Source organism: Fragaria vesca, linkage group LG7 (genome assembly GCF_000184155.1).
Source record: "Fragaria vesca subsp. vesca linkage group LG7, FraVesHawaii_1.0, whole genome shotgun sequence".
Lineage (NCBI taxonomy): Eukaryota > Viridiplantae > Streptophyta > Magnoliopsida > Rosales > Rosaceae > Fragaria > Fragaria vesca.
The window spans coordinates 2,939,719-2,951,870 of NC_020497.1; the positions used below are offsets into that span (position 1 = coordinate 2,939,719).

A 12,152-nucleotide genomic window follows, 5' to 3' on the forward strand; every position below is an offset into this window, starting at 1 on the left:
ACTCTCTCTCTCTCTCTCTCTCTCTCTCTCTCTCTCTCTCTCTTTTTCTCTCTTATAATTCTCAGGGTCTTTGTCCTTCATCTCTATATCTGCACCACCAAACTTGCTTTCCACACCAGTTCCAGCTCTTGTTTTTCATCATCATCATCATCATCATCAGTAACAATAAGGTAAGCTTTTCTATACTTTTGTGTAAATGTAGAACTAGCTAGCTGTTGCTTCCTCCTCTTTTTTCTTGTCATAACCGATTAGTTTCACGAACTCAGAATTGTTACTAGTTTCTGTTACATCAAAAGGGATCAAGCCGTGATCAATGGCATCGGACAAAGAAGAGAAAGACACGATGAGTTACCCGGAACAGGAGAGATCAGTGGTGAAGACAAGAGCAGCTTGCTTTGGTTCGATTCTGGTGAGCGTTGCAGGAGGAATCTTATTAGGTTGGTGGGAGTATCAGTATCATCCTTCATATCGTCAACTGTGGATGGTGCCCTTTGGTCTTATTCTATTTGCTACACCAGTGATTGTTTGGTTCTCTTTGGTGGTCTCTCATATCTGTAATTCAAAAGATGGTGATGATGGCACAAGGATGAGTCAACCCGTTTATGCACTCAGTAACTCCGTTTCTGCCAAGAAAGATGAGCAATGGAATAACCATGTAGATCATGTATAATATTTTTTTTGTTTCAGCTCCAAGTATATTTCCTATGATTGACAAGGAATAGACTTTTTTTTTTTTATTGACGGGGATATTAATCTTTTTGCCGTTCACTTTGTTATGAAATTACATCATCTGCTTTGGTTTTGGTGGAGTAGCTGTGAATCTATCGAATATCAAATAGTCTAGGTAATGGATGCGGCATGCCTAATGTTAATATATCTACTCACTTGACATGAGGAAAATAAATGAACTATTATGCTATAATACAAACAGGCTCCAAGTGTTTACATGGAAGAATTACAGATTAGTTTTTTTTTTTTTTTTTTTTAAGGAAAGAATTACAGATAGGTTAAATATCATCAATATGTATGCTTTCAATATCATCAATATGTATGTTATAGGGTGCAGATTTGTGTGATTTTAGTATTATTATGGTTCAAGAATGTTAAAAGGATAGAGCTGTTCGAATCAAGTGCTTGATTTCATAAGGGGGTCGACTTATGAATATTGCCTTCCCCAGAATCTATAGTTCCATATAATGTTGCACTCTCATTACTTATATTAGATCATCCTCATATAACAATCATCTATGCACCTTGATTTAAATATTGTACCTACCATTTTAGCATTGTTGTGATTACGTGGCTCTTCCATCCAAGGGAAAGAAAGAGAATAGTGACGATGACAATCAGATCTTTTCCAAGCAAAAGATACTCACACATCATTAGATGACCTCCTTAATCGAGTAAAATATTTAAGATAAACTACAAATACATTCAATAACCCTATAAATTAACCTGTACTAGATAAACAAAGGAAACAAATGTTGTAGGCGAGTAGGTCTAATGTTTAACTGGGGATGTTCAAGTTCGGTTGCTTCGTTGCTTAAGCATAAGTTCCATGACTGAGCCTCACACCTCTATTTGAGATATGATCAGAACGATGCAGAATCATAGAAATAGTACATGTACTCCAAACAGCAACGCTTTGAGCCTTTAACTGTCTCCTTAAACTGGGATTGAGGTATGCAACAAGCAATGAACTATCTTTTGTTGAATTTAGCATCTGTACTATCAAAATGATTTTACTTTGATGAAAAATCGTTGATTGGTTGTGTAATAAGCAAACTTAGCGTCCAAACTATCAGAAAATGCAGAATCATAACAAAGAATAACCAGCGGAGTACACATCAAAATAGATCACGAACATGTCATAAAGAAAAAGTATATAGGATTTTTTCGCAAAGATAACTTCTTTTGGATAGCAAGCAAACTATGTCATACTTTCCAGTTTGAATCAATGTAACTAAATGGACTGGAAATGTAGGAATAACCATTCTAATCCAAAAAAAAATAAAAAATCAAGGGAATTCCCTTTTAGAGACTCTTTTGTGTTCCTCTAATACGAGGAATGTGACATTCATTTAACAACAATCCTCTATTCTCAACATGAATCTTTCTTTTCCTTTTCATTCAATGTTAAACGTTCAAATAAAAGAAAGAAACTATATCATTCTCTCTACACTACCGTCTTCTTTTTCATTTCTTTTTCTTCCAAACTCCCACAAAGACTCAATATAGATCCTAAAGTGTACTAAAGTAAACACTGTACACCATAAATTTTCAGGCTCAATGTCACAAATATGCACGAGTCGATTAAATATTTCAATGCCAAGAAGGAGGTAAATATATGAGCTCACCAAGCATCAAGCCTCACTATCTGATACTGTGGGAAATTCCAGACCCCGAAGTGCAGGTATGTTGTCTATATCCTCCTTTGACAACAATGGGAAGAACCACAATGCTTTCTTTGTGCCGAAAACCTTTAGGAGAGGGAAAATAGCAAATAGTGAGACTTCTCAAATGTCTGATGCAAGAAGGCTGGTAAAACTGTCATTTTAATTGAATTTCAGGAGAAAAATTCAGACAGAGATAGAGACAGAGAGAGTCCTATATATATAACCTGCTCAAAGTTCTTCTTCCTGCCTAAATCATACTTCCATCTGGTTCCTCTTCTCTTCTCATGAACCTGAAACATTGTTATCAAATAGTTATGTACCATAAGAATAAACATAACAATAACCAATTGAATCCTTGACAACAATTACTTGGAGAGTAAACCAGAGTTTGTTTCTGACTTTCAACTCTCAGGTTGACATTAGGGACAACTATAGCCAGACTATATTTTACTAATATATTACATGTAAAATAAAAAATAGGACAATAAAAGCGAGAGAAGCAGGAACGGACTAACTTGTATCAGGTAACTCAGGTCTCAAATGGTAAATGCAAAGTGCGAGTACACAAATTCTCAAACTTAGTAAACAGAAGTAGCACTTGAGTTTATTACCTCTACCGAAGTGGTATTGCTTGACAAAAGGGATATGTGCATAACAACAAAACAAAGCAGACTCAATGAGAAGGCCAAATTAAGCACTGCAACATGGTATACAATCTGTAAGAATGATGTAAACCACAAAAGCATAAAGATCAAAATTATCATCTTCATGGACTCCTACCAAAAGTCACAAAAACGACTGCTAGATTGCCAGGAGATGTGGAATGACTCTTGGCTTCAGAAAAAAAGTTGATGAAATTCGGCAGCAAAACTAGAGTGTTCATTGTCGTCTCCAAAAATGTATAAAGCTGTAGAGCGCAAACACAAAAAATGTTAGGAAACCATAGACACAATGAAAATAACAAGTTAAGTCCAACCGGGACCCTAATTTTAAGGTCTTCTGCACACCAGAAGATATTCATTCCATAATCACTTGTTACAACTAGTGTCCTCACATGGAATATAGTAACGCATTTCACAGACATATACAGGAGCAAATACACAAAAAAGCAATGTCATTAGTCATTACCAAGAAAAGTAGAAATGACTTGTAGTTGGTGGCACCAACACAATTAACCACCCAAACACAATGGTGATCCATCTTAAGTACACATCTTTGACCTACAAAATGCAGAAGAAAATGAAGTTACTTCACTTGAATAATAAATTCATTAAATGTCAAATTAGTCCAGCAACAATGTTTAAGTTGTAGAGTCTGAAACCCACAACAAACAATGATATTACTTAGACAGTACATAGAGTAACAAATATTTAACAAGATAAATGCAACACTGATTAAACAACTAGCTACGGATGTTTAAGGCATCAGATGATTCAGATCAACATCTACCAGTTTAGACTTCAGAGTACAAGGGCCCTTAATTTATATCTTCATCTATCAATGATACAAAGAGAAACATCCTATACACAATACATGATAGGATTAATAAAAAAAATTGCTCCAATCTAAGTAAAAACTACAGAAAGAGCATATGTTACCACTTAGCCCCCTTGGAAAATTTTTCTAGGGAGATATCAAAGGGGTATAAAAACATAGACCGCTCAATATGCAAGAAATACAGTAATGCGTGTTTTGAGAAGAATCTGGAAATGCATGACGAGATACACAACAGAATTTCTGAGCAACATTAGTAGGCAAGTTGCTTACAAACTGAGCAATGATGGCACCGTGGTGGCTTGGCATTTTGGCAACGACTACAATAGGCTACTTCTGGTCTTCTTTCCTGTCCATCTGTAGAGTGCATGGAAGTGAAAGCCTCAGGTGCTGTGATCTCCGATGAAGTCAGAGAACTACCAGCCTCCAAAATTTCCTCCTGTGTAAGAGGTTTCCAGTTTTCCGGAACAGAACCAGGGTCTGTAAAGACTACCATAAAGTAACACCACAATAACATTACCAGCTGCAAGTCAAACACAATTTGAAATCACTGGCGAGTCTAGATACAGTTTTCTTCAAAATAAAGTTTATTATTCATACTAATTGTAAAACTTCATAAGAAAATGTTTGACAGAGGCATTATCCATACAAAGTTTATTATAACAAGCAAGAACTAGTAAGTTTTGACACTAAAACTACTACGAATAGTCATTGTATCCATAATCCCATGTTTACTTCATAGATCTTTGCAGGCCATAATCCCAGTATCCAATGCACATCTCAATCTACCAATTTGAGTAATCAACAGAAGTGCCAAACCATCTCACAGAACTTATATCTGTATCGAAAGTTCGAAACCCAAATTCTTGATTTATCACCTCACATCTCTCAAAGTCTCATCTCAAAAGTTCATCTTGTGTGAGCTTCTCAACCATTCGAGACCTCTTTTCATTCCTAAATACTTGAAAGTCTTTTACTTCAATCTAACTTTACACTAAATAGTTTCTTAAAGCACAAAATTTTGTTCCAAGTTTTCATTCCTCTTCTAAACTCTGCTCACTCAATTCAACAAAATGCTATCAAATCACTTCAATTCTCCACAACCCCCAAATCACCCAAAAAAAACAAAAAACAAAAAAGCAGAAACCTTTGAGAGCATCCATGGCTGAAACAGTAGAGACTTACCAAAAAATGGAAGAGAACGACAATGGAGATGGCCAGAAAAGAGTGGAAGCCGCCGGTTCGGAGCTCGGGGCCCCACGTCAGCACGACGACGGCGTAGTAGGAAACAGAAACGATGGCAGCGACCAATAAGATCATGAAGTAGCCGATGACTTTGAGGCCGGAGCATAGCCGGAACAGGTTAATCTCCATTCCGGGATTGGGCCGCCGGCGACTTAGAATATGGGGAATGGGAATAACCGATCTCCGAGTTCGAGGTGGGAAGAGGCGTTTCCAGATATCGGTAGCCAGGTTTTTTGAGGTTGTTCTACTTGTGTTGAGTAGGAAACAAGTCTCTACTTTGGTTTCTGGGTTTCGTTGTTAAGGTTTCGACTGTTTTTACTGATGTTTGGGGCTTTGGGCGCGTTCGGGAGGTGATTAAAGAGCAGAATATATATATAGAAATTTGCTCCAAGTTCTAACCGGCAAAAATAAATATATTCAGAGAATAAATTTACCCATAAAAGTTTGATACTTTTTCTCTTTGGGTTGTGATGGGAAAGCTAATGCAATGGGTTTGGTACTTTTGGTTGTTTAGATTTGTTCCTGGATTTCTTTGTGTCTTGCAATGAGGTCAAGTAGTTCGATAGAACGTACAGTGTTGAGTAGAATTCATGATTGTATTGGAATGGAAGATTTTGGGAAGTGAAATTCACATTCTTCAAATTGTAATTCACACTCTCAATTTTTAATTTTAGTAATCATTCTAACAAAAAGACAAAATTTTAAAGTTTATGTTATTAACACACCATATTTTGCTATTCACAACGAAATTGGGTGCTGGAGGCATTGACAAGCAAGCGTGTGGGTCGGTGGACCCAAAGAGGATAATATCTCAACGACGTATTTGGACTGGGCTATTACAACAACACACACCAACCTACTGCCTAAGCACCGACGTCACAGGTCTGGTGGCCTACCTCGCCCCAACACCACCATTTGAGGCTCAGAGTCGCGAACCCAAAACCTAAAACTGGAACCTTAACGCACCCTAAACCCGGAAAAGATCGTACCCAACAGTGATTCAACCTATCCTCAACAAGCATAGCCTCTTGATCGGAGTCCAAAACAAATAACACCCAACAATCCGTTTTTGCTTAAACCATCGGTGAGTCATAGAGGGGTTTCAAGGTTGCGAGATCGCTTTGAGAGAGTCGAAGCCCTCCTAAATTATATATATATATATATATATAATATACTAAAAGTCTAAAACTATAGAAAAATATAACCTTTTGAGTTAATATATCAATCTCTACAAATAACTGTAAATTATTTTTTCACTTCAGGATTTCGTATGGTGGAGTTTAAACACATATGGTGGGCCGCTAACCTTGATGTGGATGCGGTAGCACATACTGGACATCATATTACTATTGGTAGTTGGACCTCGCTTTTTCATCCCGATGTTTCTAAAGCTATGCATTTTGATAGTTGTGCTTTAGTTTCTAGGCTTCTCCTTGTAGTTATATTTTTTTTATGTGATCGAAAAAATGTATTGTTTTTTTTTATTGGGAAAATTATTTGTTTTTAAATAATATTATGAAAATTTTTATTAACACATCTTTATTTGTTAGATAAACATCTCATACTTAATACACCATCTATTAACTTTCTTGTTTTAAGATTTTATTAGATACACATACCCAAACTTCCTATAATACCCTCATTTAACATACACAACTTATTCACTAAATACACAACTCATTCACTACACATACTTTTCTAGTTCGGTTACTCAATTTATTCAAAAAATAATAATTCACATCACTGAGATTTTTCTCAAAATGTTTCATCTTTTCTCGTATTGTTTCACCTCATGGATATATTCCTCGAAGGTTTTTATTTTTTCTCTAAATGGTTTCACCTTGTTAAGATTTTCCTCGTGGGATTTCCTTTTATTAACATCTTCTCCCATCAGTTTTCCTCGACAAATTTTATTTTCAAAGAGCCTCTTACTCAAATTGATTTCAAGATTTATTGAGTCTACCGAATCAAAACAAAACAAGACCATACATCACCAAAGTCTTTAACAGAACTTTCAGCATTAGAATATTCAATCCTATGTAAAATTAAATTAATCGATTCTTGGGAACCATTGCATAATATTCATATGTGGCGTCAAAATATTGGTACTCGATTCAAGCTAAAAATTAAAAAATGTTTAAAGTACAATAGTTAATATGAACGTCTTAAACAAGATATTTTATTTCAACTAAGTTTATTTACTTTTGATATGAATGTCTTTTTTAGTAATTTTACGTACCTGCAAAGTCTTATATAATTTGTATAAAAAAAGATATGTGTATTTAACATTTAGGAATATGTTAATAAAATTTTTCTAATATTATTTTTCGTAAACCCTATATAATTTTTTCCATAGGTGTGTTTTGTCTTTAAAACCCCAGAAACAGAAACCTCGTCCTTGCTCTAAATCTGCTTTCAAAAAAAAACTCTGTTTCCACTTCCCACACACACTTCACACTTGACCACCAACTTGGAAAAGGTACTTGACCACAACCCCGCGTTGTCCTTCTCTGTCCTCAAATCTGTGTCCTCTTCTTTTATACTTTGCTCTTCTAATTCATTTTGGTATATCTTCTCTTCTATTTTGTTTTCAATTTGGGGCTCAATTATTAGGGTTAGGGTTTTCTGCACCAAAAAGAAACCAGGATAAGGCCAAAAGATGCAGCAGCAGCCACAGCAGATGATGCCCAACATGACTTCGCTTCCTCCCAATACCATCACCACCGAGCAAATTCAGAAGGTAGCCTTTTCTTTCTTCTCTCTCTGCATTTGTCTCATGGCTGGCTATGATGGATTCTATTGTTTATTTGGACCATTAATGGATTCTAGGGACTAATTACTCTTCTGGGTTTGTTGGGTTTGATTTGTTTATCGAGTTTTTAAGTTTCGTTCAAGAAAATAGTACAACTTTGTAAGAAAATATTAAAGGAAGAGGTGATTATTTGGTTTTAATTTGCAAAGTCTACTTCTTGTTATGGAAAAGAGAACCATTTAGCTGAAACGATTAAGGTTGAGGGAGGAAGAAATCTGAAGTTGTTTAGTGGTTTAATGATGTATTGTTCAATTAGAAAGGTTATTATTTTGACTTGGAGATTAGGATGTATCAACTGAGATCAGGCAGAGAACCGTGGTATTAATCTGTTTCAGTGACTTACAATTTGATGTGAGCTCTGCTCAAAACAGGGGATGTAATAATATGTATTCTATGTAACAATTGGGAGCACGTGAGTAAGTGTGCAATATGGGGGTGGTGATTATGAAGAAGGTGCTCAAATGAGAAATACAATGTGTTTTGTTTCGTTAGGTGGTTGAATCAAAACAGTAGCGATGTTATTCTTTTCTGGAAGTCTTTTTCTTCTAGTTTAGACGAAGTACCTTCTGAAGTACCTGCTAAATTTGACTTGTTGCTCTTGAGATCCATCAAGTCTCTGTCTCTTCTTTTCGTGTTCTCTAAGCATAGGCCTTGAATATATGTATATATATTTCTCTTATCTAGTATATAGCTTGTAGATTCTATCAAGTGATCGTGATTCTATTAAGCAGGAGAGGCATATAGTTTTTATGTATCAAAAGCTTGGTATCTTGTCAGTATGCAGGATATACAGTTGGCTTTAAGATCTTTCTCAAAGTTGGTTTTCTGCTCATGACATTTTAAGATTATAGTGAGACCATATTTGTATATATGCTTGTCTGGCAATGTGTATGTATGCACATCTGTAATTTTTAAAGGTCTAACTCTTACCCTGGAAGCTATCTTTTTGTCATTAGTATTCATGAGATGATATGAACGTAACTCAGTATTTTGCTCCTTTCTGCTTGTTATTTACCCAGTTTCCAAAAGTGAAATGATATCATTTCATATATGATTTACAGCTTGAATAGATTCTAGTTGGACCAATATAGATCATAAGTCCTAACCGAGGTATAAACGATCACTAGCTATGGTGAACTTTTGTGAAAGTTCCAGTATTTTGAACTTTCTGGAAAGGTATCTGTTATCTTGCAGTGGGTTGTCAATGGTCTAGGAAAAAATGATTTCTTTACAACATTGCATGGTAAATCATTTGGACACTTCATCCGTCCCAAATAAGTTAAGGAAAAGGGGCAAAGAGTAATTGATTAGGTAGATGGTTTTCTACTGGGCTACCACCTTAGTACAGACCACTCTCAACCTGAGATTCCTTGGAATGCTTAGTCCCTCTCCTAGAGTTTTGGAAGGTTAAGTTGTTTTTTGTGTAACCTCAAATAGATTGAGGATAGAGTAGCTGCATATCTTGCGGTTTATTATTTTGTATTGTTGTGATATTTCAGTGTCCTGGGTTTATAGTGATACACAAATAATCTTGTGGACTAGCGTCTTATATTATTCTGATATTTAAGTGTCTGGCAATCCCAGCTTTTTCTTCAAGTTGATGTTTAGTCCCCTCCTTGATGGTTTTATTTTCGTCATTTTTGTTTCCCACTAATTTTTGATTGGTACTGGTGGATGCCGCCATAACTTGGATTAAGAATTTCTGTGGCTCAATTATTCTGTTGGTGATACATAGTCAAGAACACTGTTGAAACTCATGAAATGTCAAATGTGGAAATTATGTTATTCAAGTGTGATTGCCTATCTTTAATTTATGTTGCAGTGCCTTGATGAGAACAAAAAGTTGATTCTAGCAATATTGGACAATCAAAACCTTGGAAAACTTGCTGAGTGTGCCCAGTAAGTTCTTACTCTCTCTCTCCACTTATTTCTATAAGTTATAATGATGAGTCTGACCTGTTGGACATGTTTGAATTACCCACTTTGTTTGCATTGCCATTTTTTTGGTAAGTGTTGTATGATCCTTCAAGTGACACTGGATTGTTATCTTTGGGGACCATTGGGTTGCTGGGTGTTGTTAGGTGGTAGCATCTCTGAGTAGATAAAGTGCTATAAGTTTATGTCCCCTAAATGTCCTTGGTTTATAAATTAGAATTACCAAAATGAAATGGTTGTGTTCATATTTTGACTTTTTGTTGTTGTTGTCAGTTGGCACAATGACATAATCCTTTGCCTATTCTGATGTTTCAGGTACCAAACTCAGCTTCAAAAGAATCTCATGTATTTAGCAGCAATTGCTGATGCACAACCACAACCACAACCACAAGCACCAGCAATGCCGGCCCAGGTGGGAAAGAGTGCCTCAATTGTTTTGTATTTCATCATTGTTGTACATTTTTGTCATCTGTGTTTTCATACCTGCAGCAGCTGGCCCCGCATCCTGCGATGCAACAAGCTGGATATTACATGCAGCATCCTCAGGCTGCAGCAGCAATGGCTCAGCAACAGGGTCTTTTCCCTCAAAAGATGCAAATGCAGTTTAATAGCCCACAACAAATGCACGAGATGCAGCAGCAGTTACACCAACAGGCCATGCATGGCCAGATGGGGATGAGACCTGGAGGGGCCAATGGGATGCCTTCAATGCATCATACTGAGAACACCCATGGAGGAAGCAAGCAAGACAACTCAGAGGCTGGGGCAGGTGGTGATGGCCAGGGGAACTCAGCCGGTGGCCACAGAAGTGGCGACGGAGAGGACAAGTGATGTGGCGGAGGAATCCTCATGGATACATGTGCCTGTTGATAGTAGGTGGTTTTCTTTCCCGAAGTAGCTGCTGACATGCTCAGTGATCTTGGATAGAGTTGAGCAAAGAAGCATAAGTTTTCTGGTCCTTTAGTCTTTTAAACGCCTTAGGTAGGTGAGTTGTGTTGTAAGTTGTTCTGAATGCAATGGGTCCTGGAATCAGATGAAACAAGCAGTGAGAGAGCAGATTAGTTTAGAGTGTTAGAGGTGGAAAGCATGCGGTTCTGGATTTCATTGTCTGTCAAGTTGTAGCTTACAGTATGGCAATAGGCATGCAGCATGCTCCATGAATTCTGATCCTGCTACAAGTTTTGCTGGTAATTTGTTTTGTTTTGTTCTGGTTTGTATGTGTATGAACTTTCAACTCTTCTCAGCAAGTGACTGGAGACCCAAATGATCAATCAGTTCTTATTATCAGCCTTTTGTCAATGTTTCCCCAATGCCTTGTGCGTATGTGTTTTATATTTGGTTTTGACATAGTCATACTGGGGAGAAGAAACGATTGCTTCTCGTATAAACTTCCCACGGCACATTTCTAGTTCACCTGTGTAGGTCTTACTTGTTTAGAGATCGATGAGGATGTTGTTTCGTTGAAAAACTCGTCTATATAGCTCATCAATCTACCTCTAGTGTGCTACATTCAAATTAAGGATCTGATATCTGTTTTTGCAACCTTCAAGTTCAGAGCTAATGCTACATGAAGGTAGTCTAGTAGTAGTCTAATAGTTTACCCTATATAAATGGTAAACTAGGAGTTATCTCAGACTGATTTATGGATTGTGCAGAGTGCAAACAACAAAAGCCCTCTGGTCTTTGAGTAGTTTTCAAGAGAGGGGGGGGTCTAATACAGCCTCAGCTAGTTCCTGATCTAACCGATCAAACTATCAAAGTTTCTTTTCTGTGTATGAATGGATCTAATCCGGTACGTTACAGAGGTATTGATAAAATTGGAAGTTATCAGAAAATGAGTGCAGAATTTTAGCAGAGAAGAGGGCAACAATGCCAGTACTGAATTTGAAGATGACCTTTTTCTTCGCCTTCTCCTTCACAGCAAAGGTTCGAAAACGATGAGAAAAGAACTAATTGTTAAGGCTCTTATCTAATGCGGTTTCTCCTAACTCATATTTTATTATTGAGATCATACGGTTACCTCAAAGCTTTTTAGGCTCAGTGATCGATCCATACCGAGAGATCATGCATGTCAACGCTTCCTTCTCCCTGACCACCAACAAAAATTTAGATATAACTCCAATCAGCGTCCGACATGATTCGAACTTGGGTAATAGCTAGGGTTCCACACCTAGACTTTTACCAATTCAACCACACGGGGTGGTCAGTTTTCCCTAACTGATCATATGCCAATCTTCCATTCAGAATGTCAACCACTCTCTCTCTCTCTC

General features: G+C 36.9%; 3 protein-coding genes across 3 annotated transcripts; 2 read left to right on the top strand and 1 right to left on the bottom strand.

Moving 5' to 3' along the window:
* Window positions 1-152: 152 nt before the first annotated feature.
* Window positions 153-692, top strand: LOC101299120. Its single transcript, XM_004306577.1, has 2 exons — window positions 153-170; window positions 267-692. The coding sequence occupies exon 2, from the start codon at window positions 314-316 to the stop codon at window positions 668-670; it is 357 nt and encodes a 118-aa protein (XP_004306625.1). The 5' UTR covers window positions 153-170; window positions 267-313; the 3' UTR covers window positions 671-692.
* Window positions 693-1,221: 529 nt separating this feature from the next.
* On the bottom strand, window positions 1,222-5,578 carry LOC101298825 (probable S-acyltransferase At4g00840-like). The gene is made up of 8 exons (XM_004306576.1): window positions 5,076-5,578; window positions 4,164-4,413; window positions 3,525-3,616; window positions 3,177-3,303; window positions 3,008-3,093; window positions 2,621-2,686; window positions 2,358-2,480; window positions 1,222-1,723 (listed from the first exon to the last, which is right to left on the bottom strand). Exons 1-7 carry the CDS (start codon window positions 5,262-5,264, stop codon window positions 2,364-2,366), a joined length of 927 nt encoding a protein of 308 aa, XP_004306624.1. The 5' UTR covers window positions 5,265-5,578; the 3' UTR covers window positions 1,222-1,723; window positions 2,358-2,363.
* Window positions 5,579-7,535: 1,957 nt separating this feature from the next.
* LOC101299413 (GRF1-interacting factor 3-like) lies at window positions 7,536-11,190 on the top strand. Its single transcript, XM_004306578.1, has 5 exons — window positions 7,536-7,614; window positions 7,749-7,875; window positions 9,770-9,846; window positions 10,198-10,294; window positions 10,372-11,190. Exons 2-5 carry the CDS (start codon window positions 7,795-7,797, stop codon window positions 10,711-10,713), a joined length of 597 nt encoding a protein of 198 aa, XP_004306626.1. The 5' UTR covers window positions 7,536-7,614; window positions 7,749-7,794; the 3' UTR covers window positions 10,714-11,190.
* The last annotated feature ends 962 nt before the right edge of the window (window positions 11,191-12,152 follow it).

What these genes read in the sequence shown, in the direction of transcription:
- LOC101299120 (XM_004306577.1), top strand. Translation starts at nt 314, where the DNA reads ATGGCATCGGACAAAGAAGAGAAAGACACGATGAGTTACCCGGAACAG.
- LOC101298825 (XM_004306576.1), bottom strand. Translation starts at nt 5,264, where the DNA reads ATGGAGATTAACCTGTTCCGGCTATGCTCCGGCCTCAAAGTCATCGGC. An exon ending in TCGTTCTCTTCCATTTTTTG is followed by an intron (nt 4,414 to 5,075) that starts GTAAGTCTCTAC and finishes TTTGACTTGCAG; the next exon opens with CTGGTAATGTTATTGTGGTG. An exon ending in GGAAGAAGAACTTTGAGCAG is followed by an intron (nt 2,481 to 2,620) that starts GTTATATATATA and finishes CCTCTCCTAAAG; the next exon opens with GTTTTCGGCACAAAGAAAGC.
- LOC101299413 (XM_004306578.1), top strand. Translation starts at nt 7,795, where the DNA reads ATGCAGCAGCAGCCACAGCAGATGATGCCCAACATGACTTCGCTTCCT. An exon ending in AAACTTGCTGAGTGTGCCCA is followed by an intron (nt 9,847 to 10,197) that starts GTAAGTTCTTAC and finishes CTGATGTTTCAG; the next exon opens with GTACCAAACTCAGCTTCAAA. An exon ending in CACCAGCAATGCCGGCCCAG is followed by an intron (nt 10,295 to 10,371) that starts GTGGGAAAGAGT and finishes TCATACCTGCAG; the next exon opens with CAGCTGGCCCCGCATCCTGC.